We start from the raw sequence: 26,135 nt of genomic DNA, 5'->3' as shown, positions 1-26,135 counted from the left end.
GCTTTGGGAGTATACCAGTAACAACTCCCTCCCCCAGCACCCCTTAGCCTTCTCTATGAAAAGCATTATTCATAATAGCAATTTGCACCACCCACTAAGGAATATAATTACACAATGAAATTCAAAACAGTAACATTTGCACATATTCAAAATCCAATTAAAACTATGTAGTTTAATTGATTGAATTAAACTGATGAACTTGATCCAGGGATACCAGCTTTTCAAAGTTTGATAGTCATTGGCACCTCCAGCACCCCATGCCGTTACCTCTTAGCACCTGCCTGGGTAATCCCACAGCACCACCAACTTTGGGAACCGCTGCCTTAGTGTATCAAAAGCCTTGGGGGGAAGTGTAAACCTTTTCCTAGCACTGGAACAATGCCAACTAAGGGTCTGAGTATTATGTTCATATCAAGAGAGGCATATGAAATATCCATTTTAAAAATAGCAATAAAAACAGGTTTTAAAAACAGCAGATTAAAATAATCAAAACATACCGTATATACTTGAGTATAAGCCGACTTTTTCAGCACTTTTTTAATGCTTATATTCGAGTGAGGGTCCTTTTGGGCTGCTCCTTCGTCGTCGTCCTCCTCCTCCTTTGCTGCTGTCGGCGGAGGCGACGGAGAAACGAGCAGCTGAAAAGCAGCCCTTTAGGGCTGCTTGTTCTTCCTCCGCCGCTGCTGCCACCAGCCGCTGCTGCCACCAGCTGCCACCTTCCTCCGCCGCTGCTGCCACCAGTGCTGAACTGGCTTATACTCGAGTCAATAAGTTTTCCTAGTTTTTTGTGGTAAAATTAGGTGCCTCAGCTTATACTCGGGTCGGCTTATACTCGAGTATATACGGTAGATAAAATTAACAGTTTTAAATAAAAACACAAATGTACAGAATTAAAGTACAGTGGTACCTCTGGTTACGTACTTAATTTGTTCCGGAGGTCCGTTCTTAACCTGAAACTGTTCTTAACCTGAAGCACCACTTTAGCTAATGGGGCCTCCTGCTGCTGCCATGCTGCCGCTCGATTTCTGTTCTCATCCTGAAGCAAAGTTCTTAACCCGAGGTAATATTTCTGGGTTAGCGGAGTCTGTAACCTGAAGTGTATGTAACCCGAGGTACCACTGTACGCATCTGGGGAGGCAAGTTTTTAGCAGCCATTTAAAAAGTAGTGTACAATGAAGTTACCTGCCTAATATTATTAGGCAGTGTATTCCAGAGAATAGGAACTGCCGCACTAAAATATCAGTTGCTTGCACAGCAAGCATTATTTTACACTTATAAAATGCCTGTTCTGCAGATCAAAGTGGTCAACTGGGAAACCTGTGGATGCCCAGATGTTCCTGAACAACAACTCTAATAATTGGCCATGCTGGCCGGGGCTGATTGGACTTGGAGCCCCACAACATCTGGAGGACCCAGCCCTGCCTGGAGATGCCAGGGACTTGGTACCTTCAGCACGCAGAGCAGATGCTCTACCACAACCCTACAGGTTTGGTATCAAGAACCTGGACATGGCCTTCAGCTGGCAGTACTGCAGCCACACATTTGACTGGCTCGTCCTCCCTAGTCTCTTGTGCTTTGGCTATTGCTCAAGTCTGGGGTCATGAGACCAGATCTGTTCTACAAGGAAGCGACCAGCCTAAGTGGGTGAAAACAGACAGTTATGGCAGGGAACAGGGAGCAGAGGGAGACGTAAGGGAAACTGAGGCAAATATGTGTACACTAACAACTTTTCGAAAATTGCACGCTCCCCCCACATATCCACCCAACAGCGATTTACCAGTAATTTGTATCAGAAAATAGAAGATAGTCACAACAAAGGCTTTCAGATGATTTATAATAATAATAATAATAATAATAATAATAATAACAATAATAATAATTTAATTTTGAATGCTAGTAAAAATGGCTCTTGTTGACTCTTACTCTCCCTTCTGAAACTTGAACATCGCTAACTGTGAGGTTACATGCTCCACATGAAGACTCTGCACGACCCATTGCATGTCACAAAATCTCATGTGAATTAGACTTAGAAAATCAGAAGCTTATTAACCGCTGTCCCAAAATGTGTTTAAATCTCTCTTAATAACCAATTAAGCAATTAACATATGCGTCTGCTAGAACTAAATGGCAGTTTTTACTGAATAAGGCTCTTGCTGCATAAGTTTGAAACTAGGTCCAGGAATATTTTAGATCTGCAAAAAATTTTCCTAGGTTGTTGAAGGGCAGCACCACATATTATGTGAAAACCACAGGAGCCCTAATGCTGATCTTTTCCTTTGGCTGTAAAACCAAGGCTAGAAAGATATGTTACTGTGGAAAATGAGTAAGTGGGAGCATCTCTGCCTTTTACAGAGAATCCAGGCAAATTTACTGTTAGTCTGTTGCATTTCTGCACTTTCTGTGTTATCCTCCTGCTTTTAATCACCCTCCCACATAATCTGTGGCAATTAATCAATATGTAAGATACACTCACAGCATCAGCCTCTCCAATATAAACAAAACACTATTTAGGCTTTCACAAGTTATAGAATTCTCTCCATGGGAAGCTGACACACTTTCTCTTTCTTCCTAATTTTATATGGTGTTCGAATATATTTTTATTCCAGGGGCAGGGGCAGGGGTTGCTGGAATTTAGCACAGCTGTACGTCTTTTTTTTTGTTATTTCTATGCAGTATTTTATTGTTATATTTTGGTTTTTGATGGAAGCTGCTTTTGGAAATTGATTTGAATAGCAGAGTACAGTAGACATAATCAAAGCAAACAAGCAATGAACCTGGGACATTTTGCATGCCATGTTTGTGCTCCAGCATTAAGCTATCCATTGCATATTTCAAAGTGGAGCTATCAGGACCAGTCAGTGTCTATAACAGCCTAATCCCAAAAGCATATCCAGAGCATGGCAAAGAAAAGGAAAGCTGGCAAACTGTTTGGGTGCCAAAGGTGCACAGCCTTCTCCAGTGCAAAACACTGGTGGTCGGATGATGGAATGGAAAATGGAGTATCCTGTTTGGAAATCAGAGCAGGAGTACTCCACACTGCAACATTTTACTGCAGGTCTTACTCGTTCATTTCTTCTTCTGTTTATCATAGTCAACAGCAGTTGAATGACAACAGGTAACAACTAGCTACCTTTGAACCTGCCATTTATCTCTGTTGCTGTATGGAGCAGAGGAGACTTAACTGTTTTAAACGTGGCTCTCTTATCAAGTGCACTTAAAACTGCATAATTCCGTAGTAAAAGCAGGGTCTGTAAACAAAAGTATTAGCAAGCTTGATGCATATATGAATCTGCCTGGGCAGTGTGTTATGAGCCAGCAGATGCAACAGCAAAATTGGTAAGTTCAGAACATAGCAATATATTTACTGAATTGATTGGGAGTTGTTATCTCCTTGTGCCAGGAGATGCAAGGTCTAACCATTATCATTGTTAGAGATTGCCTTGCGGACGTGATATCTGTTGGCAATAAAGTAGAAGTGTATTTAATAGCTGAGGACTGATCCAAGGTTCCTCATTTTGCTGAGAGGTTTCTGTGCGTACGCTTAAGAACCTGAGAAGACCCCTGCAGAACCAGGCCAAAGACTCATCTAGTCCAGCATCTTTTTCTCACAGGGGCCAAGTAGATGCCTATGGGGAGCCCGCAAGCAGGACCTGAATGCAACTCTCCCCATGTGTGATGCTGAACAAATGGCATTCAGGGCCATCCTGCCTTCCAGAGTGGAATGCTTGTACACACATAGGCTTTCTTCAAACCTTTAAACAAACCCATGTGAACCCTAGCTGCAACCACTGCTCTCCAAGCATGCACTCATTCCACCCACAAGTGTCACCGGAACAGCTCTTTAGTAAACAAAACATATATTTACGAGGCTCTTGAATCTTTCAATAGACAGCTAAGCAACATTTATTTATTTGCCACACTTTGAGGGTATGTGTCTAGGACAGTGGTGTCCAAACTTTTCCAAAGAGGGCCAGATTTGATGGAGTGAAGGGCCGTAAGGGCCAACCAAAGTTGTTCACCTTTTTTTTAGGATTGAAGTTGTTGAGCTTTTTTAAGGATCTTGCCTAAACTGACTGGCGGGCCGGATTAGGCCCCCAAAACGGACTTGGGCCATGCCTGGTCTAGAGCTGGGAGACCACTCAGCCATGAAGTTCACTAGGTGGGCTCAGGTCAGCCACAGTCTCCCAGCCTAACCTACCATTGCTAACTTTGGGTGCATGTACTGAGAATGTGTTGGTTTTTGTACCCAGTCAAGATAGCTTATCAAGGGAAGGTTTATTACATCTTACCAATTAAGATAAACACCTCAATAACCTTGTGACAGCACTAGCTGGAGCAGCTGACTCAGCTTATACAATACAGAAGAATGTATATTGTGAAATGAGCTTTGAGGAATCAAGGAAATCTCTTTGCCAGAAAAAGGGGACACGTTTCAGCACAGTGGCTTGGAAGTGGAGGGGAGGGGGACATTTGAGTGAATGGGAACGTGCAAAAATGAAAACTGCTACTATCAGTCTCCTTGGCTGTCTGTACCTTGTCTGATCCTCTCCTTAGGTGGATGGATTAACCTAGTTTCCTTTTGGTTAGCTAACACAGAGAGCTGCCTTATAGTAAGTCAGTCCATTGGATCATTTAGCTCACTATTGTCTACAATTAATAACAGTGGTTCTTCAGGGTTTCAGACAGGACATTTCCAGCCCTGTCTGGAGATGTTGGAGAGTGAACCTGGGACCTTTTCTTTGTAAAGCAGGTGCTCTCTCACTGAGTCACAGTCCTTCCCCTCCAGTAGGAATAACCAAAGTGATGCATTCCTTCTGTTGTTCAACTTCAACTCCCATCAGTCCAAGTCAACATGCCCAATGGTAAAGGATGGTAGGAGTTGTAACTAAACATCATCTGGGGGGATGGGGGACCATAAATATTGCCCACTTCTGCATAGAGGGATATAGGAAGCTGCCTTATATCATGTTGGTTTTTCTAGCTCTGAACTGTCAACACAAGCACTGCAGGGGAGTTTTACCTGCAAGGCAGATGCTCAACCACTGAGCTATGACTGTTCTCCTACAAGAAAAACAAGAGCAACAACTCCCATCAGCCTCTGCCAACATGCCCAACGTTCAGGGATGTTGTGGCTAATAGTTAGTAGAATAACAGAATCATAAAACCATAGAGTTGGAAGTGACCCTGAAGGTCATCTAGCCCAAACACCTGCAATGCAGTAATCTCAACTAAAGCATCCATGACAGATGGCCATCCAACCTCTGTTTAAATACCTCCAATGAAGGAGTGTCCACCACCTTCCAAGGGAGTTCATTTCACTGTCAAACAGCCCTTACCACCATAAAGTTCTTTCTGGTGTTTCATTGGCATCTCCTTCCTTGTAACTTGTATCCATTGGTTCAGGTCCTATCCTCCAGAGCTGGAGAAAACAAGCTTGCTCAATCCTCTATGTGACAGCCCTTTAGATATCTCAAGGCGGCTATCATATTTCCTCTCTGTCTCCTCTTTTCCAAGCTAAACATACCCAACTCTTCCATAAGGGTTTGTTTTCAGACTGTTGATCATCTTGGTCATCCTCTTCTGCACATGTTCCAGCTTGTTAATATCCTTCTTAAATTGTGGTGCCCAGAACTAGATATAGTACTACATGTGGGTTCTGACCAAGGCAGAATAGAGCAGAACTATTACTTCCCTTTATCCTGCATACTATGCATTTGTTGATGCAGCCTAGAATAAAATTAGCTGCTGTTAAGCATGTGGTCTACGAAGACCACAAATCCTTTTCACATGTCCTAGTGGCAAGCCAGGTGTCTACCATCTTATATTTAATGCAGCTGGTTATTCCTGCCTAAATGTAAAACCTTACATTTGTCCCTACTGAAATTCATTTTGTTAGTTTTGGCCCAGTTCTCCAATTTGTTAAGGTCATCTTGAATCCTGATTCTGTCTTCTGCAGCATTAGCTACCCCTCCCAGTTTGGTGTCAGATTGATTAACATCCCCTCAATTCCTTCACTCAAGTCGTTTATAAAGATGTTGAATAACAACGAGCCCAGGACAGAACCCTGTGGCACCCCACTTGTCACTTTTTTCCAGGATTATGAGCATCCATTAATGAACATTCTTTGGGTTCGGCCAGTTAAACAGCTACAAATCTACCTAACAGTTACCTTGCCCAGCCCACATTTTACCAGCTTCTCAACAATACTATCATGAGGGATTTTGTCAAAAGCCATACTGAAATCAAGATACACTATGCCTACAGCATTCCCCTGATCCATCAAGTTAGTAACTCTATCAAAGAAATGAGATTCGTCTGCCATAACTTGTTTTTGAGAAACCCATTCTGGGTCTTAGTAATCACAGCATCTTTTTCTAAGTGCTCACAAACCAATCGTTTAATTATCTGTTCTAGGACCTTTTCTGGTATCAGCGTCAAGCTGGCCAGTTGGTAGTTACCTGGGTCTTCTTTCCCCACCTTTTGAAGATGGAGACAACATTTGCCTGCCTCCAGGAACATATGGAACATATGGAGCTGCCTTAAATGGAGTCTACCCAGGACGTCTTGACATCTCAGACCAGGAGTGTTTCTCCTTTGTGTTTTTCACAACCTACATGATACACCAGGAGCTGACACAAAACATTTATGTATGCAAAGCGTGTGTTCTGCCACTGAGCTATGGCCCCTTCTAGCTAAGGGAACATAATGAAAAACATACCAGGAGTCCACCAGCTAAACAATGCATGCCTGTGTACTGTGATGTGACTTACAATATAATGCTTTACCTTAAAGTCCCTTTGTCCTCTTATGCCCTTTTGAGCTGGCTGGAACGGGGTGGCATGAGACAGTCCTTCCATTGAGGGCAGTCTATACCATGAGCCAAGAGGCTGTAAAGTATAATAAGAACTTGTGGGGAATGAGGCACCATCCTGGGACAATTTCTTTGGGACTATTTGGAGTAAATGATTTCAGATCAGCAAGTGTTACATCCTGAAAAAATGCTCGTTCTGTGTAAGAGTCAACTCACACAGTTGCATATCAAAGGGGGTGATTTCTTGAAAGGATAGAGACATATGTAATATGAAAAAAAGGATCTCAGTTATGAATCCTTTGGGTATGGAAGGCTTCTTTTAGTTGTTGACTCCCAGGAGCCATCATTTTATTTTTCCAAAATATCTTGGATATTTTGTCATTCCAGGATATTCTGAGAGGAAAATAGGATTTGCCACCAAAAAAATGGCAGCGCTGACTAATGGCCACCATTCTGCCTCTTCCCTAATTTTTGGTGCTCCAGTGATCGTATATTCTAAATTTCGGAAAGCTACAGAAGAGAAGGGAAGCATGACTAACAGTGGACGTACCCGTGCAAGCTCAATTAGGGTAGATTTAGGCTTCTGCAGAGTTAGACTCTGGGGTGCCTATGCAGCAGGCCTAGATTCCATCCCTCAGCAGACATTGCATTATGATAATAACAGAAGGCTGATCAAGCATTTAGCAGTCCCACCTAAGTTGCCAGCTGCAAAACTGATTAGGAGCAGCACAGCTATAAAGACATTATGAGAGCTTAGCATCACAGAAGCATGTTCTGTTAGGATGACAGGTCTGGTAAAAAGCATAACAACCACCAGGCTAGTTATCAAGGCAAGGTCAGAGTATTTATTGTGAATACCGGCAGTGGCGTAGCGTGGGTTGTCAGCACCTGGGGCAAGGCAAGTAATTTGCACCCCCTAACCCGTGGATTTGTGCCCCCTAACCCTAACCCCCAGATGTTGCGCCCGGTGCGGCCGGTCCCCCCTGCACCCCCCACGCTACGCCACTGAACTTGCCAGTACCAGTATGTCAGAGGCTAAAAGCCATATAGCATGATACATTTCCTGTCTCAGTGTGAGTCCATCTTTTGAAAATAATCTTCTTTTTTACCAGTTATTAGTAATCAAAGCATCCTTTTCTAAGTGGTAAAGTACTTGCAACCAAGTAGAAACTGACAAATCTGCCAGTTTCAGTTCCTCTCAGTTTCTCATTTTCTAGTCTGAGGTTCAGTTGATCAAATTTCTGCATCGGTGAGTGTTGTTCCCCCTGCCCCAATTTCACAAAACTATTCAAAAGCAAAGTTTATATATATATATATATATATATATATATATATATATATATACACAAAAAAACCCACACAAACAAAAGCTGAATGTTGGGTTGACAACTGAATTTTATCCCTCTCCTTATGTGTTTGATGGACTGTCTAGTTCCTCACTGGTGCTGGTAATTTCATAGGCACTGGCCAATACACCTCTACCACATTTATAACTGGTATCAGGGGAGGAAATTGTCTGTCCCCCAGTCCATCAAGCAAAGCCTGCAGAATAAGCTTATTGCAGCCGTCTCTCAAAATCCACACTTCTCTGAATTTTTCCTTGCAGGTCTTCACCCAGGTAATATGTACAAAAATGCATATACTGTGTAAAGAAAAGGAGGGTACTTTTTACCATATGTGGTGGGAATGTAAGAAAGTGAAGGACTTCTGGGAGGTCTTAGGCTGTGATAGCCAAAGATTTTGAAATGATGTTTAAAAGAATGATATGCTGGAAAATATGTGTAAAAACCAATAAAAAATTATTATAAAATAAAACAAATATGCATATACTGGGGTGAAGTGTGCATAAGCATTGATAGTGAAAATATCACGGAAAATATTAGGCAAAATTGCATATAAAAATGTGTATTTCATGAGAAATTCGCACTGAAATGCTGATTAATTTTCACGACGTCTTCAAAATAAATAAAATTGTAAATCAATGTGGAAATGTGGAAAACTGAAATTAATTGAGGAAAAAAACAAGAAACCAACATGGATGGATGCACCCTTCTCTAGTGCATGCCCTGGTTCACACACTGAATGGAAAAACACAACTCCAATGTTTCATTGCAGATACAGAATTTCTGTTTGATTATTATGGTGCACCAGCTTTCTGAGTTTCTAAATGGTTATTTTGAGGTTGAATGCCCAGCTGCTAAGGTACAATAGCTTCTTTTACAGGGTCCTTTATCTCTGGTTGCCATATGTCCAGTGGGTGTATATATCAAAGTAATCTTCTCTACTCACATGAAAGGCTATAAATTAAAGCCCACTGTGTATACCGTCTTTATTTGAACAATTGTACAATGGCCTGTCTCATATCCATCGGCACATCTTGGCATAAAGAAAAAATGTTTTCCCCTGTGCAATAACCTTTGTTTATTGGGAGCAAGCTATTCCACAGAGCCATTGCTCTTATTGTCCAGGGAAGGGAAGGTTGAGGCGAGAAAAGCACATGCCAGAGTAGAATGACACCTCAAATATCTGCAGAAAAGGTCAAAAAGAGTGGTGGGCTGCATCAGTTCCAAAACAGGACTTGGTAAGCAGCTGAATCGAACATGAAGCTCCTCATCATAAGCCTCATCATCCCTCTTGTCGTCAGTTCTACTGCAGAGGATTTCTCCCTTGTGGAGGGTATACCATGTTCAAAATACCAAGTGGCTTTCAATAGCTCATGCTATGAGTTTGTGAGGCTCCAGCGCACTTTCACGAGTGCCCAGAGCTGGTGTGAGAGAGGAGGGGGCCACCTGGTCTTTATTGAAAATGAAGAAACCCAGATGTTTCTGCAGGAGCACATCTCTGAGGGCAACGAATGGTGGATCGGCATAACCTACAGTTCTTCCTCCAATGAAACTACTGAAGGTAGGGAAAAATAGTATCCCTGTTTTGTGAAATGTTGAAGGGGGGGACATGTTGGCAAGGTGCGGTGCAGGGGTGGGGAACCTGCCTTCCTAAAGATGTTGCTGGACTATAACTTCCATAATCCCTAACTATTGGCCATGCTGGCTGGGACTGATGGGATTTGGAGTCTGACAGCATATTCAGGGCCATAGGTGTCTCACTCCTGGTTTAGAGGTTAGAGCAGGGGTAGCCAATCTGGGATCCTCCAGATGTTGCTGACTACACTCCCATGACCCTTGGCCATTGGCCAGGCTGCAGGGGGTTGGACTAGATGACCCTTGGGGCCCCTTCCAAGTCTATGATTTTATGATTTGGAGAGCACCATGGTTGGCTACACCTTGGTTAGTTAGTGTACCAGACCAAGACTGTGGAGACTCTGGTTCCTATCTCTGTTCAACCATGAAGCTCGTTGGGTTGCCTTGGGGCAACCAGTCACACTCTTTCAGCCTAGTCTTCCTCACAGGTTTGTTTTGAGGATAAAACAAGGGCTGAGAAGAACTTTATGTTGCTATCTTGAGATCCTTGGAAGAAAGGTAGAGTAAAAATGTAATAAACAAGCACACTGGATGTCAGTGGATTAAATTATGCTAAGATTTTTTTCACTGTGCTACTGATGAAATATTAGCCAGCTGAGTCCCAGCGACATAGTCCTATATGAGCTGAACCCATAAGATATGCAAAAATGTGACCACGTCCCACAATCAATATCTAACTAATGGAAAATGCAGAATACTGGATATTTCCACTTTCATCTTATTTTCTTAAGGCAAGTATCTGGTTTTAATGGTTGAATTTTTAAATTGAAAAGACAAGAAAACCCTTCAGAAAATGCATATAACAGTGAAGATAACATACAAAAATGCATTATACCGAGGAAAATTGCTTGCTAGGAAAAGTGCACTAAAATGCTGACCAATTTTTGTGATTTTTTAAAAATTGCAAACTCGTGCAGAAATATGCTAAACTGAATTCAGGACTGGAACAAGGAGAAACTGAGAGAAACATAAATTGACAGAGTCACTCATCCCAGTTGTTCAAGTAGGAGCGGCATGTGCACTCATGATGCAGCTTCCTTCCATGCAGGGTCCATGGTTTGGCTCGATACCTCAAATATCACCTACAGTAAGTGGCACCAAGACCTGCCTTCCGTTCTCTCGTCATCATGTGGCTATATCCTGAAAAACGCCGGCTATGACTGGGGTGTAACAGAGAACTGCAGCCAGGAGTTTGACTTTATTTGCGAGTTTGGTAAGAGGTCCTGAACTCAACTTAAGGGTAACTACTTGCACCACACATCACCCCAAAAGAGTTAAAAAATAAGATTTGCACAGAACACAGATCTGCAGCAAAACGCATATACTTATTTATAATCATAGGTGCAACACATAACACTTAAAATAGAAGGCTGTCCTGTGTAAAACAACCTAACCCATGCATTTGAGAATGTATATTTGTAGCTTGCTTGATTAGTGCTATTCCCTCAAATATGTTTATTAGCAGTTTCAGTGTGTGCACAATACCATGCTCTCATTTCCTCCAATAATTAACTCAAGTGGGGAGTGTCAGCAGTAATGGGCCAAATCAGCCCCATTTCAGCATGTTCAGGTGACCCTGGGGGCTTGGAGAAGCACAAAAGAAGGATGGAGTCCCATTTAGTGAGTTTGGTGAGTGGCCACAGAACCTTGAATGATTTCTGAAGAACCCCTCACCCAAATCTGGGGCTGCAGGGGATGTGGGATGAGCATTTTACACTGCAACATCTTGTTGCAGGTCTCACTCGTGGTTGCTAGAATTTTCTCTCCTGATTCTTTTCTGAATCTTATTCATGCCACCTAGAGGATCATTCTGAAAGTGCTCTCAACTCTATGAAATTCCCACTCAACTTTTTGGAAAAAGTAAAGGCATGGGATTTGTCGTCTGGGGCAGGGAAGGGTTAAGAGGAAAAATAATGCTAGTGTGCTTTTCACGAGGATTGTACGCATTTTTTTAAACAGTCAGCTTGGAGCAACCCGTTTAAATTTCTGCAATCCCACAGAGCACTGTTTTAAAGCTCTCTTTGTTTTTAATGATGATGGTTCTATGTATGTTTGTTTTAATAGTGATGGCCTTATGTATACTTGCTTTTAAGTGGACTGTGTCTTTAGCCAACAATGCCACACACTCATGGTGTTTCTTGTATGCGTGTGCACAGAATCAGGCCACAGCATTGCCTGCGACAACTTCAATGCCACAGTGCAGTGTGGCTCAGGAGAAGTAATTCAGATTGGAGAAAGCTTTTATGGACGGAAAACACCTCACTTCTGTGTGCTAGAGACTCCCCTGCAGTTCGATGTCGAAGAGGAATGTAGCTGGATAAGTGTAAAGGATGAAGTTGCAGGTAAGGCTAAGGGGACTTCAGTGTTTCGAACACAGATGGGGGAGAAAATTGATTCAGTGTGCATTTAAAGGCAAATCTATGTGGCAAAGCAAGGCGCTAATTGAAACGCAGCCGACCTTCAAAATCCGCACTTCTCCAAGTTTTGCAATCCTGTTCTCTAGCCAAGTAATGCATATAAAAGGCATACATTGTGGTAAAGTGTACATTGAAAATCATTATATGAGCGAAAATGACATGCTGTTGCATCAAACCTTGCAGGGCAGTGCCATGGACTCCAAGCATGCCAGGTGGCAGCTGATGGGACCTTCTTTGGAGATCCTTGTCCAAGTTTGGGAAGCTACCTGTCCGTTCAATACCACTGCATGGAAGGTAAGCAGCAGCACTTTCTACACCCACAGGTACCACCAGCAAGTTGGGAAGCATCTTCCAGTGACCAGCTTGCACCTAGATGGACCAGTGCAGGCAATTTCACCTGCATGACCTCTCCAAGCATGCAGAGAGGTGCTGTTATTCTGTGCACTATTTTACAGGCTTGCGACTGGCTGTGACGGAGGAAAGCTTCATCTTTGAAAACATCACCATATCAGTGAAGTGGCTACTTTCTCCTTATTCTGGCAATCTCTCCTGCATCATTAGCACCGGAGACGGAAACACTATTGATCCATACTACCCTCCAACGTAAGTTTTTGCAGCCAGGCGATGAGGAAGTGAATGTTTTGTTGTTTTCTTATTTGATGATGGTGATGATTGAAGACACCTTTCAAGTTGTCAGTGATGCCCCAAATCAGGAGAGCAGAACCTCATCCTTGGGGACTGAATCCCTTAAGGACTACCCAGCTTAAGGACTACCCAGCTCGAGACTCTCCCCATCACCCCAGACCTTACCTCTGACTGGGATGTGTCTTTGAGCTGTCAGACTGCATCTTCCTTGCCCGGATGCAGATGGAAAGGTGTATGTTTGTTGAGACATCTTGATTTTGCATGGCTGTAATGTAGCCCCCTGTACAAAGTAAGAGTCCCTTCCATTGCTCCGCCCACATTTGCTTCTAGCCACGCCCACCACCAGCATGCAGCCCCTGGAACATCAGAAGGGTATAAAGTGAAGGGGCTGGAAAGAAGGATGACTGGGGTGTGCGTGTGAAGTGGAGGGGCCAGAAGGTGCAGTAGCAGCTCCAAACAGCTCTCCTTTTCCTCTGCCTTGGTCTGCCTGACCCATTCACCTCCCTCCTTCCCACGCTTCCCTTTTCTTCTCTCACACTTCTCTGGCTTCTCTGCTTGTCTGCCATCCATTTCCTCTCTTTCATTCCCCTCTAGCTTTGCATGGTACAGCATGCTGTATCTCATGTCTCTAAGGGGCTCCCACAATATGCCTGCATCAGGGCACCCAGGGGTGCAAAGATCCGCCTGGCGTCCCACCCCCAGGTTGCACAGTCCCAGGTGCGTAGGAGGGTGGAGCTGGCCAGCCGCCTCAGCGTCTCACTGGCTCGGTTGCCCCCAAACTTGCAGCGCAGAGCTGCCCATAGAAGAGCCCGCCGTGGCATTCCGACTGACGGGTGGACTCTTCCCCGGACTCAACCTTCGGACCCCAGACTCTCGGCCTGGTGCCCCTGAGAGCCTGGCGCCCGGGTGCCCCTCACCCCTAGCGTCTTTGGGTATGATGGCCCTGGCCTGCATTCTGCTTTTGCCAGGTATGGTGCTGGCATCAGTTCAGCCCAAAGGCCACAGCACAAGCAGGACAGAGTGGGCAGGCTGCAGTGCTGAGGCCCACCTGAAAGTGGACTGAGGGTCAATGGTTGCCCCCTGGCTCTCAGACTGAAACACACTGTTCTAGGTAGAAGAGAGAGAAAGGCTTCCCAATGCCACAGCAAAAGAATGAAATGAATGCTTTAAATGATGCAAAAATGATGCAGTTTTAACTTGAAAAATGCACATATGAGCATTGTTGGAGAATGGAATGGATTATCCTGGAACAGGGTGTGGTTGCTGGTTGACTAAAATCCTAAACAGGAGCACTCGCGCTGCAACATTTTGTTGCAGGTTTGGCTTGTTCTGCGTCTAACATGTTCCATTATGCACCTCAAGCCTGTCTAGCAATGTGACCCATCGCTTCACATCTCCTGGCGAATTCACCATTTTTGTGGAGTGCACAACCAGCGAGTGGCACGTCACAGCTCAGAAACTGATCACCGTGCAAGACAAAATGGATGAGCTTTTGGTGACCGGGTGCTTCAGCAAATATGAAGTAGGGAACACTTCACATTGCAGGACTCTTTATGAAGAGGTGTTATGGATTCAAGTGGAACTTAATGGAGGTCAGAGCCATCACTTCGTTTTTGTTTATATATTCTTTGGCAGATCAATAGTAGTTTGAACAATGTACTTTCAGAGCACATAGGAGAGACCTCTGCTGGAACTGTCCTTTTTAAAAAACAAAACACATTTCATGCTTAGGGAGAAATTCAATTCAGTTTGCATTTGAAGGCAAATCCATGTAATTCAGACTTTCTTAAACCATACATGTCCCAAAGCGCAGTCTTCCTTTGAAATTAACACTTTTCCAAATTTTGAAATGTGGTTCTCCAACCAGGTAAGGTCCATTGACTTCCCATTTTAGACAGGTGTTGAAAACAGTTTTATTCTCAAAGGCATGTTGTAGCTGATTTCTGTCATTTAAAACTGTAAATTTGATGGATTGTTTTTTTGCTTGTTTCAGTGCTGCTGTGTTTGACATCTGCCTCTGCTTTCTTTTTAATCGGTTTTATTATTTTTATATTTGATTCTTTTGTAATGCCATGCACATGGATGGTGCCAAATAAGTAAACAAACCTCATTGCTATAGTATTACGGTAAATAAACTGATACAGTATTTAGTACATAAAATAAATGTTTTGCAAAAGGATGCGAAACGAGATATAATTTACACCACATTTTGGAAACCATTTTTCCTTTTCAGGTAGTGGAGTGACCTATACCGTGCTGGCTGATAACAAAACTCTGCTGGAGTCCAGGGTGAAGGAAGGAATTGCTCCTCACAATCTCACCCTGGATGGCGCATCCCAACGGCTGATTGGTCCTGGCGTACATCATCTTGAAATAGTTGCGTCCAGCAACACCACAGAAGCAGACGTTTCGGAAATCCTGACGGTTCATTTAGTCGAAGCAATCTCTGGTCTTCAGGCCATATTGAGCTCCCACTCTGTGGTTTTAGGAGAAGATCTGGAGATAAAAGTCTCTGTACGTCATGGGTCTCCTGAAAAACTGAGGTTTGAGGTGACCGGGCTGAATGAGACCTTTTCCCACTTGAAGGACTTCTCCAAAGGAGAAGCTGAGACCTACAGCATCCCAGTGAAGTCTGAAGGTACTTCCACACAAAAGCACAAACGTGTAACTGAGCCAGATGAGTCTTCTTTTAAAAGTATGAAAAATGAGAGAGAAAGAGAAGGGAAGGGGGAATTTGCAGTGTACCATACATACACCACATGGGGGTGAGAAGGAGGAGCTCCCATCCCCTTTCCCTCTGTGTGGCTGAAGGAAAGCAAGTGAGTGACAGCAAGGAGGAGGAATGGGCCCACCGGGGGCATCTGGCACAAGGGGACCCTCAAAACTGAGGCTGGCCCTGAGACTGGTCAGATGACCAGTATTTGGGACGGAAGATAAGAAGAACCCAGCTGGATGAAACCAAAGCCCAATCTTATGAATGGAGAACCTGTGGCCCTCCAGATGTTGCATAGGGAGCTGCCTTATAATGAGTCAGACAGCTGGTCCTTCTAGCACAGTATTGTCTCCCCAGCCCTACCCAGAGATGCCAGGGATTGAAATTGGAGCCCTCAGCTTGCAAAGCAGATGCTGTACCTCTGATGTACACACCCACCCCCGCTTCATTGTTCCAAGGGATGAGATATTTGATTTGTGTTTTAATACATAAATGTTTTTTACTAAATTGTTGAGCATTTCCAAGAGGACTACGTTGATACATTCATAAATAACAGATAAAGATATCACATAAATTAAAGCACCTTGTTCACTCAAATTGCTATAAAATCGTGGGTGAAAGGGACTTGTCTTGTACTAATATTTTTGGCTCCATTTTTTGTCCATCAAGCCACATGAATCCATGTTCCCACCCCCTTTTTACAAGGTGGTACCCTTCCCTGATTGGCACCAATAGACTTTGCACCTGCCCTAACAAGTTTCACTCCTTAATCTGCCTGGCTCTGTGGATCTTTGGTTCCCAGCTTCTTATTTGCCCTTATTTACCTTTTCCCGTGTCTTCTTTCCAGGTACCTTCCAGGTCAAAGTGTTTGCTGTTAATGCCTTCTCGAACATGAGCACTGATGCAGGAACTGTAATCGTCTCATCTAACAGTTCTCACGAAGAAGGTAATAGCAGGCTCTTGATTATGCCAAATGATGCCTTCATAAAATGAAGAGCATTCATACTTTTTAAATTACGGTATACTTCTGTCTTCTTTTCCTTTGCATTTTATTCATACTGTTGTGTGCTTCCCACTTCCAAGTGGTACGAAGTCACAAGAACAGCATTACAGGATTTGGTATCCTTTTGATGAGAGGGCACCACAGACTTCTTAAACCAAAACCATTCTTAAACCGAGGCACGCTTTTCCTAATAAGGCCTCCTGCCACCGGTGCCCTTCCACCGTTCGGATTCCATTCTTAGACTGAGGTAAAGTTCTCAAACCAAGACACTATTTTCGGTTTTGCAGAGTTTGTAAACCAAATTGTTCTTAAACCGGACTGTTCTTAAACCGAGGTACCACTGTACATACTGTATTTTTCCGTGTATAAGACACCCCAGGTATAATACACCCCCTACTTTTGGGGACCCCAAATTTAGAAAATGGGCATATGCACTATCTGTGTATAAGTCGCCCCCAGATTTTTAACCTTAATTTATAGTAAAAAAAATACCCCTAGTCTTATACACGGAAAAGTACGGTAATCAGAGGACAAGGGAAACAAATAAGCACTCCTGCAGTTGGTAACATATCCCTGTGGAACCATCCCTGGTTTCACTTCTGGTTTGATTTGACACTCCCACTGTTCCCATTCTCTCTCTCTCTCTCTCTCTCCACCCGCCCTCCCCTGTTTCTTGCACACACATACATCACATTGGTGTGTGGACTCCACAGAAGGTTCCTAACAAGGTAATGTAGCCATCAGGCTGGAAAAGGTTTCCACCCCAAGCCTTATGGGAGGGCCCACCCTCAACACACTGGTTGAAAAGGGTTGCCCCTCCCCCTCTGCATTGGGCTGCGCATAGATTCCACATAATGGAGACATGGGACCAGATGGAACAGCTGTGTGCTTAGTACAAGGCAGCATGAGGCCCTGATAAATGAAGTCTGTCTCCCTCCTTCCCATGAACAAACTGAATCCTTATACACTGTGATGCTTTGGGGAGCAATTTCTACCAGTTGCTCTGTAACTTTCACACAGACCTGGAAAAATAACCTTGATTTATACAGAAGAGGTCAGCACGGCATTTGCAGGTGCTATTGAAGCCTTCTGATTTATTCTTTGTGTTCAACAGATCCTCTTGAGGACAAAGAACAGTCCAATGTAAATGGTGAAAAAAGAGTTGTGAGTATCTATTAAAAGAAAGAATGAAAATAACGGAAAAAATCCTTTTGAAAATATTTGACAGGGATTAATGAACGGCTTTTCTTTCTTCTTGGTTAAGACACTGGATTTATTCAAGCTGATACCTTATGCCCTCTTGCCTGAGGGTAATCCCCATGGAACACAGTGGGACTTACTTCTAAGAAAGCATGCATTTGATTGCGCTGTTGTTGGGTTGTATCCAAGTAAGTTGTATTCAGAGTAGATCCAGTGACATGAATAAACCTAAGTTAGTCATGTCCATTAATTTCAGTGGGTCTACTTGGAGTAGGACCAATGCTGGGTATAAGCCACTGTATTTATTGAGGCTACAATCCTAACTATGCTTACTCTGAGGTAAGTCCTTCTGAACTCAATGGGACTTACTCCCAAGTAAGTGGAGTTAGTACGGAAGCCTACGTTTTATGTTTGGCTGTGCTTCAGCAAAACTATTAGGATGGCATCAAAGACAAAACCAGCCAACCAACAAAACCAGTTAATAAAAGAAAATATATGCCTAAAAAATTCCTGCATGTCTATGAAGTCTCTGTGGAGCCTTGGGAATGTCCATTCTTCCAGCCTTCATTCCCTGTCTGGAATGTGGGACTGATAATGGCTTATATCATGACAAGATTTTAAAAAGGGAATGTTCTCATCAGATATCAAGGAGGCGAGAGGTACTTAAACCTAGGAAAACGTCTCCCAAAACATAACACACCTAAGAATAAGACCCTTCTGGATCAGACCATCTAGCCCAGCTTCCTATTCCCACAGTGGGCAACCAGCTGCCTCTGGAAAGCTCACAAACAGCAGCTGGAATTCAGAGGCAGGCTACCTCCAACAGTGGAGGTAACATATAGCCATCTTGGCTACTAGTCACTGATAGAATTATCCTTCAGGAACTTGTCCAACCCCCTTTTTAAAGGCACCCACGTTGGTGGCCATCACTTCTTGTGGGAGCAAATTCCATGCTTCAACTATGTGCTGAGTGAAGGAGGACTTCATTTTGTCTGTCCTGAATCCCATGCCAATCGGTTTAACAGGATAGCCCCAGATTACGGTATCCTCCATCTTATTCACACCAAGCATAATTTTGCGCATGTTTATCATGCCATTTTTTACTCTCCCCCCCCCAACTAAAAAGTCCCAGATATTGTGGGGGGTTTCCTCATAGGGGAGTTGCTCCAACCCCTTGTTCATTCTGGTTACCTCTTTTCTGTGTCTGCTTGCACATGGAAGATGCAACTGCTCTGACAATTACTTTTCTTCATCATTTCTGGTTTAGGATGACAAAGGGAAAAACAAGATCTACATTAAGCCCAGCCGCCATGCCAGCCTCTTCACAACAATCATTCTTGGCTGGCCTGATGACAGCACTAATTCTACCTACACCTGGTCTTGCGGTATGTATGTTGTGTTTCACTGCCTTCTCCCCTTTACAGTTGTGACCAGAACTCTCCATTCATCATCATCATCATCATCATAAATTCAAAAGCATATGAAAGCGTCCTCATGCTCTAAGCGAGCTGATGTGTTTGGTTTGTTTATCCGAGTTTAGGGCTGGGAGATCCATTTGATTCAGTTCACATTTAAAGGTGAACCTACCTAATTCACACATGCACACAGCCACCCTTTGACATTCTGACACCTCTGATTTTGCAGCGCAGTTCTCCAGTCACACAATGTGTACAAAAATGCATATATGGGAGTAAAGTGTCAATTATAAAAATATAACATTGGGTGCTGGGTTCTCTCAAATGATTCAGCTGAAAATTGCCTTTGAAGGTTATTGCTGGCCTGAATGGGACCAATGTGTGCAAGAGCATTCCATCCTCACAGACCAAAGAGAGATCCGGATCCCGCCGGCTTGCTTACCTCCTCCCAGCTCTGCAGTGACCATGAAAGTTACAGTCAAAAGCCCAGAGAAAGAAGAAAAACAGGATGAGCAATGTCTCTACATTACAGCAAAGCAGGATCTGAGCCTGCAGATCAGGTGTGCTGCACTTTATTTATTTCCTTGCGCTCTGAGGTTCTGACAGTGTCAGGTGAAAGCCTCATACAGAAGCTGTCAGAGGCAGTTTGCTCCTGAATTCCACTTGCTGGGAATCTTAAATGACTAGAGTGCCATTGTGCTCAGGTCCTACTTGCAGGCTCCCATTAGGGCATCCAGCTGGCCACCAGGAGAACAGGATGCTGGACTAGAGAGGCCACTGGCCTGATCCAGCAGCCAGGCTCTTGCATGGAGAGGGTGAAGGATGGCAAGATGCTACCCTGACAGGTCAGGTGTGCTTGGGGAAGCCAACTAGGCAACAGTAGATCTGTTCAACAGGAAGACGTTCAAGAATCCCAGTTCTGATTATCACAGATGCACAGCATTGATTATATCATTCCACCCAAAAGCACAGAGCTCATTTGGTAGGCAAGCACAGTTTGCTCCCCTTAGCTTGTTCCTTGAGCTTGCTAACTGCAGGTCCTGCCTTCCTCCTAGCTGCAAAATGAACTGCAAACCAGTGAATGTTTCTGAAGACGTGACGCTCCTAGCATCCGTGGGGACAGACTCAAAGGCTACGCAGTACAAGTGGTATTTAGATTATACGTTCCACAGAAAGGTGAGCCTGTTGCCCATGTCAGAAATTCTGTACACACACAAAAGTTGAATCAATGAAATTTGCATGTTCTGAAACAATGTGAAAAAACAAAACACAGCCATTTTTCAAAATTTGTACTTATTTGAATGTTATGATGCAGTTCCCCAACAAAACAATGTTTACAAAAACTCGATATATTAGGAAAAATTACTTGCAAAACTTCATTAAAAATGTGTTTGTTTGAAGAAATTTGCATTGAAACACTAATGAATTTTCGTGAGAATTATTTACAAAGAAATCTACAAATGGCTACAGAAATGTGGGGAACATATTTTAAGACTGTAAAAAATGAAAAACTGAGAGAACAGAAATGGACAGATCCATCCTGTGTGAGAGATGACACTTGCTTTGACATAACATCATTTAACCTTCCCACAAACAAATCAGAAGGATGTTCACTAAACAGCCAGCAGCAGACAACCTGCTTATTGAGGGTTTATCTTGATTTGTTTGCAGGGAGATTAGATGACATTGGCTATTTCATGACCAATTTTATCTTTTAGCAGGCCTATCCAGACACATGATATAGTTACATCTGTTTTTAAATTTATTTTATGTTTTTATTGTGATTTTTGTTTTTACATGTTTTCAGTTGTTTTAAAATGTTTTACATAAATATTTTTTTAAAATACTGCATCATTGATGGGTTTGCTGCCCCGGGTAAGATATCTATTTAATAAAACATTTAAAAATCAAATTTTGATTTCTCTGTGAGGAGGCTAGATGACCTGAAATCAACCACAGTCTGGATGCACCCTTAGAGATAGAAGGCAAGACTATTAAAAGCTGGTTATCCTTTTGAAAGGGACAGGGGAGATATTAACGCAGCTGTTTGAGAACTAGGTGAAGACCTTGAGAACAGTCTCTTTGCTAGACATAGCAGAAAGGTGACCACAAGTCCATGTTTTAATCCATGTTTCTTCTGCTTTCTCTCTCTCTTTCCCTTGTGGTTCATTCCCCTCACCAGCCCAATCCTCTTCCACCAAGCTGTACCTTGAATGCTTTCCCACAAAGCTCCCTCACTTTGCTTCAGAGTGGCACACCAATGTTGGTGCTAAACAGCTCCTTCTTGCAAACCCAGGGAGAAGCGTTTCGAATTAAAGTAACAGGTGGGAGAGCCAGAATTTGGATAATCTACATTTACTATGGCTTTAGTAGTAATTGTTTGCTTCCAACTGGTAGTTTTAATACTGCATGCTATCAAGCGTTGTTTGTTTTCTACCTGTAAGCTGCTCTAAGCACTACTGAGAATTATTTTTATTACTATTAATTACCTGCCCTTCACTCAAAGGCTCCAGGGCAGTTTAAAACAATTGAAAGACAATGTTAAAAACAGTTTAAAACACAGAAATCACAGAAATAAGGTGGGTACATCTCAGGTGTCAAAAACAAGAGAAAAGATGTGTGCTTCAGCATTCCACAATTTAGGGGCTGCCACAAAGAATGCCCTACCCACTGAACTTCTGAGGGTGGTAGAACAACCAAGAGGGTCTCCTCTGCCGACCTATAGGGAAGGAGGTGGTCTTTCAGGTTTTGAGGGCCTGAATCATTTAAGGTTTTAACCTTAAACCTGTTAATACATTGAATTGAGCCTGAAAATGAACCGGCAACCAAAGCAGCTGTTTTAAAGCAGGGATTATGCAAGAACTAAACAGAACCCCAGCCAGTAATACGACTGCTCCATTTTTAACCAATTTAAGTTTCCAAGACATCTTCAGGTAGAAGATTAGCATATTATTAACAGCATTATAACAGCAAAACAAATGTGCAGTTCAGAGTTCTCCCTGGTGCAAAGAACGACAAATATTTCAAAGCCCTGCAGGATGAAACCTACAATGGGCATTGAAACAAACTCTTCCAGGGCTCCAACCTTTTTTGGACCTGTGGGAGCGTTTGGAATGGCTGCTGGGGGATGTCTAGGCATTGCCAGGTAATTAATAATAATAATAATAATAATAATAATAATAATAATAATAATAATAATAATATATTATTATTTATACCCCGCCCATCTGGCTGGGCTTCCCCAGCCACTCTGGGCGGCTTCCAAAAACATATTAAAACATTGTAATACATCAAACATTAAAAGCTTCCCTAAACAGGGCTGCCTTCAGATGTCTTCTAAAAGTCTGGTAGTTGTTGTTCTCTTTGACATCTGGTGGGAGGGCGTTCCACAGGGAGGGCGACACTACCAAGAAGGCTCTCTGTCTGGTTCCCTGTAACTTGGCTTCTCGCAGTGAGGGAACCGCCAGAAGGCCCTCGGCGCTGGACCTCAGTGTCCGGGTAGAATGATGGGGGTGGAGACGCTCCTTCAGACATACTGGACCGAGGCATTTTGGGGGTTCTAAAATGGCTGTTAACTGACACGGATGGGAGCCTATATACAAATGCTGCCACTAAGGTGTGATTGGGGTTTTTTTTTTGGGGGGGGGAGGCAGGGTGAAGCATGGCCAGTGCATGACCACACAGGTGTTGCTGCAGTGCAGCAAAATGTATAAGTAGTATTAATCCAAAAAGCCAAGTGCTCCTTTTATGTCTCAATAGTACACAAACCATAGCAAACTCACTTTTGACTTGTTTTCTTTCTAAATTTGCCAGCTATGAGTGAGGACAAATATGGTGAAGACACCTATACTGTGAGCACCGTGCCTCCACCTGTAGCCCCAGTATGTACTGTATCTCCTGCTCAAGGATCAGTGCTCACCAGCTTCTCCATCTCCTGCCACTCTCCCTGTCTGGTGGATCAGTGCCTTCCAGCTGACAGCTCCTCACTCACATACTGCTTCTACCTGGAGACAAGTAAGAGTCAGAGGTGGCTGCTTGCATTCACTGTTTGTCTAAGGTTGGTTCTGGTCCACATGTTCTAACTGAAGGCACCTCTGTAGCTGTATTCTCTCATAGGGATGGCATGCCAGTGTCTAGTGGGGTTAGAGGCAGAAGTGGTGTAACGAAAAGGGTGCTTCTTACTTTTATACAGTAGGTTACATTCCAGTAAAAGGCACATTCTGGGCATCCATCCAGGTAAGCAAGAGGCATTAAAATAGATATAAATAACTGAAATAAATAAATAATATACAATAAAATAAACATTCACAATTCAATGACACATCCCAGCCTGGCAAAAGTATCCTAGAGGGTGCAGAGCAGGGCCAGGGGAAAGTGTGTCCTAGGAAAGGGGTGTGGCCTACAGGGAGTCTCGAAGGCCAAATAGAGAAGCTTGGAGGGCCACATTTGGATGCTGGGTCTGTGGTTCCCCACCCTTATGCTAAGTGGTCAGGTTCTACACTCCACAAGTAGCTTGTAGTAGCTAAACTACTACTAAAGTGTGTAGTGGTGAAAATAACATTCAGAAATGGGTCGTATCAGGGGCAATTGTTTTGCAAAATTGCATAAGAAATGTGTGTATTTGGAGAAATTCACACTAAAATGAACTTTCATGGTGAATTTAAAAAATAAATCACAAGCTGATGTGGAAATGTGGGGAACTGAACTTAAGACTGGAAAAATGAGAAACCGAAACTGAGAAATTTGCCCCTCCCTACTCAGTTGTAGGCCATTGTAGTCCAGCAACAACAGTAAGGCCACAGGCTTCCCACCCCACCCTGTGTTAGAACCACTGGCTATAAATAGAAAATGACAAATGACAAATAAATGTGTGTCTGGCCATTGCAATCCAAGTCTAACACGGATCATGAAATGCCCTGCTGCTGCTGCTGTCAAACTGGGTCATGGAAAAATTGGTTTCCTACTCTGTCACCTGAACCAGTCTCCCTCCCTCCTCCAGATTCTCTTCTACACTGCGGACAAGAGCCTGTCCTACCTTCAGTTTACCTTCCACTTGGAGAAGCAGACGATAACTTTCTTTTATGGATTAAAATTGGTGTGAGCAACATCTATGGTGACACCGTTTATACCAATGCCACTGCCAGGGTAGGTGTGACTTCACTGGCTTCTGCTGTCTGTGCCTTTGCTATCTATATTATTATCATCACATTCTATACAGCTGTCTTAAGGTGATGTTCAATAAACACAGTTAAACACACACACACGAGTAAATACATTTAAAACAAAACTGAGGCCGTACAAAATAGACACTCAAGGCAAAGATGTCCACTCACCCTCACAGTGTTGCTGGATGGCAGAGTCTCCCCCAAGGAACCCCAGGATTGGCCTCCTGCCCTGATGGGAGGAGAGGGTGGCTAAGGTGGTCGCTGTATTCTGGGGCTGGGTAGGAAGTTGTTCACCAGGCAAATGGTCACCAGCCTATTGGTTTTGCCTACCTCATAGCAATCGTCACAACTTGGTTGGGCATTGGGGCAATATCAATCTGGGATGGAGAGGAGGCTGTAGTCTCTGCCTGCCCCTCCAAATGCTAGTCAGCCCATTAAAGGGATACGGGGGGAGTGGCCATGTCGGCATGCCCAGCCGGGGCCTAGGAACGTTGGCTCTCCCCCAGACAGCAGTTCCTATTTGATTAAGTCTTAGGAACCCCTGTGTGGATTGACCATTGCGTCACTTCTGGCAGGTGGGCTGGAAGTATTTACTTGCCCCATGCCCAAGCCAAACCTCTCACATCTGTATTCAATAAAGTTGTGGCCTGTTTCAATCCATAACTAGTCTCAGTTGTCTTTCATTTCTCTGGGGGTAGAGGACTGGAGAGAACGACGACTGGGCCTGCAACCATTTATCCAGCTGGAATATCTTGTCAAAACAAAACTGTCTTCAATTGTTTCCAGAAAGTGCAGCCTAGTGAGTGGTTGTCTTTTCTCAGAAAAGAAAATTCCACCTGCTGTGCCTCCTCTATTATAGAAACATGTTGTCAACAACCCATTTACCATATTAAGCCCCTATCTGAAAACTTTCTTCGCATTACAAACTGTAGGTGTCAGAGAACTGATTTGGATCAGGACTATAACGAGATGAAAAGCTTAAAGCCTTCTGCTGTATGTCATAGTCCTGACCTCAGCCTTGAGCATCTGCATCTGCTGTTTGTTTTCTAGCCACACAAGGGCTAAGAGGAGGGGACTAAGCCTAAGAATAACAACACATCTAGTCTGGCATTCAGCAGCAAGAATGTCCTTGGTGGTTATGGAATGAACAACTGTGTGCATTTCCCCCTTGCTTTATCAGGTTCAACATCAGGACATAAGCAGCGGAAACCAGACCTTGCAAGCCATTATTTCAGAAAAATCGAACACCATCCTCAAAGGCGAGAACAACAGCATGACCCTGTTCCAGCTGTACAAGTCAGTGTCTTCTGTCCTTAATCTAGAAACAAAAGAAGAGAGTGTTAATTCATCTCTGCGGACAGATACACGGAAAGAGGTTAGCTGCACATATTGCATCCTGGAACCATTTTTACTATTCCTTTGGTGTCTAAGCAGCATTTGTATAGTTTAGCTACTACAAGCTACTCATGGAATGTAGAATCAATACCTTCTGGTGCCATTGCTTGATCTGGGCAGACCACAGGTGCTTCCCCTACCTCTCAGCTGTGGGGGCATAAGGCTGCCCACACCCTCTGTGACATCAGCGCATTTTGCCCAATGGTAGTGACCCCTATGTAAACCCCCACTCAGCTAACAGCATTAACAGTTGGGTAGGAAAGAAATAATTGTTTTAGCTGTTTACAACCTTTTCACCAGCCAGTTATTTTAATGATTCCTTTGTTGTTTTTAATGGTGTACATATTGTTGTACACTGGCCTGATATTTTATGAGAGGGTGGTACATAATTAC

At 43.4% G+C, this 26,135-nt stretch overlaps 1 protein-coding gene across 1 annotated transcript in view; it reads left to right on the top strand.

Annotated features, from left to right (window-relative positions):
* Positions 1 to 9,488: 9,488 nt before the first annotated feature.
* Positions 9,489 to 26,135, top strand: part of LOC310769977 (polycystin-1-like protein 2) — a 47,199-nt gene continuing 30,552 nt past the window's right edge. Inside the window, exons 1-16 of the mRNA XM_083629816.1 lie at positions 9,489 to 9,715; positions 10,838 to 11,002; positions 11,946 to 12,131; positions 12,390 to 12,500; positions 12,662 to 12,809; positions 14,214 to 14,443; positions 15,085 to 15,489; positions 16,412 to 16,510; positions 17,682 to 17,731; positions 19,035 to 19,152; positions 19,535 to 19,742; positions 20,238 to 20,358; positions 21,365 to 21,506; positions 22,996 to 23,196; positions 24,182 to 24,327; positions 25,528 to 25,722. Of these exons, the coding sequence (XP_083485942.1) occupies positions 9,631 to 9,715; positions 10,838 to 11,002; positions 11,946 to 12,131; positions 12,390 to 12,500; positions 12,662 to 12,809; positions 14,214 to 14,443; positions 15,085 to 15,489; positions 16,412 to 16,510; positions 17,682 to 17,731; positions 19,035 to 19,152; positions 19,535 to 19,742; positions 20,238 to 20,358; positions 21,365 to 21,506; positions 22,996 to 23,196; positions 24,182 to 24,327; positions 25,528 to 25,722 (2,610 nt within the window). The 5' untranslated portion in view covers positions 9,489 to 9,630. The remainder of the gene's footprint in view (positions 9,716 to 10,837; positions 11,003 to 11,945; positions 12,132 to 12,389; positions 12,501 to 12,661; positions 12,810 to 14,213; positions 14,444 to 15,084; positions 15,490 to 16,411; positions 16,511 to 17,681; positions 17,732 to 19,034; positions 19,153 to 19,534; positions 19,743 to 20,237; positions 20,359 to 21,364; positions 21,507 to 22,995; positions 23,197 to 24,181; positions 24,328 to 25,527; positions 25,723 to 26,135) is intronic.

The sequence above is a fragment of the Podarcis filfolensis genome (genome assembly GCF_964270895.1).
Source record: "Podarcis filfolensis genome assembly, chromosome: 8".
NCBI lineage: Eukaryota > Metazoa > Chordata > Lepidosauria > Squamata > Lacertidae > Podarcis > Podarcis filfolensis.
This window is presented reverse-complemented; position numbering and strand designations above follow the sequence as displayed.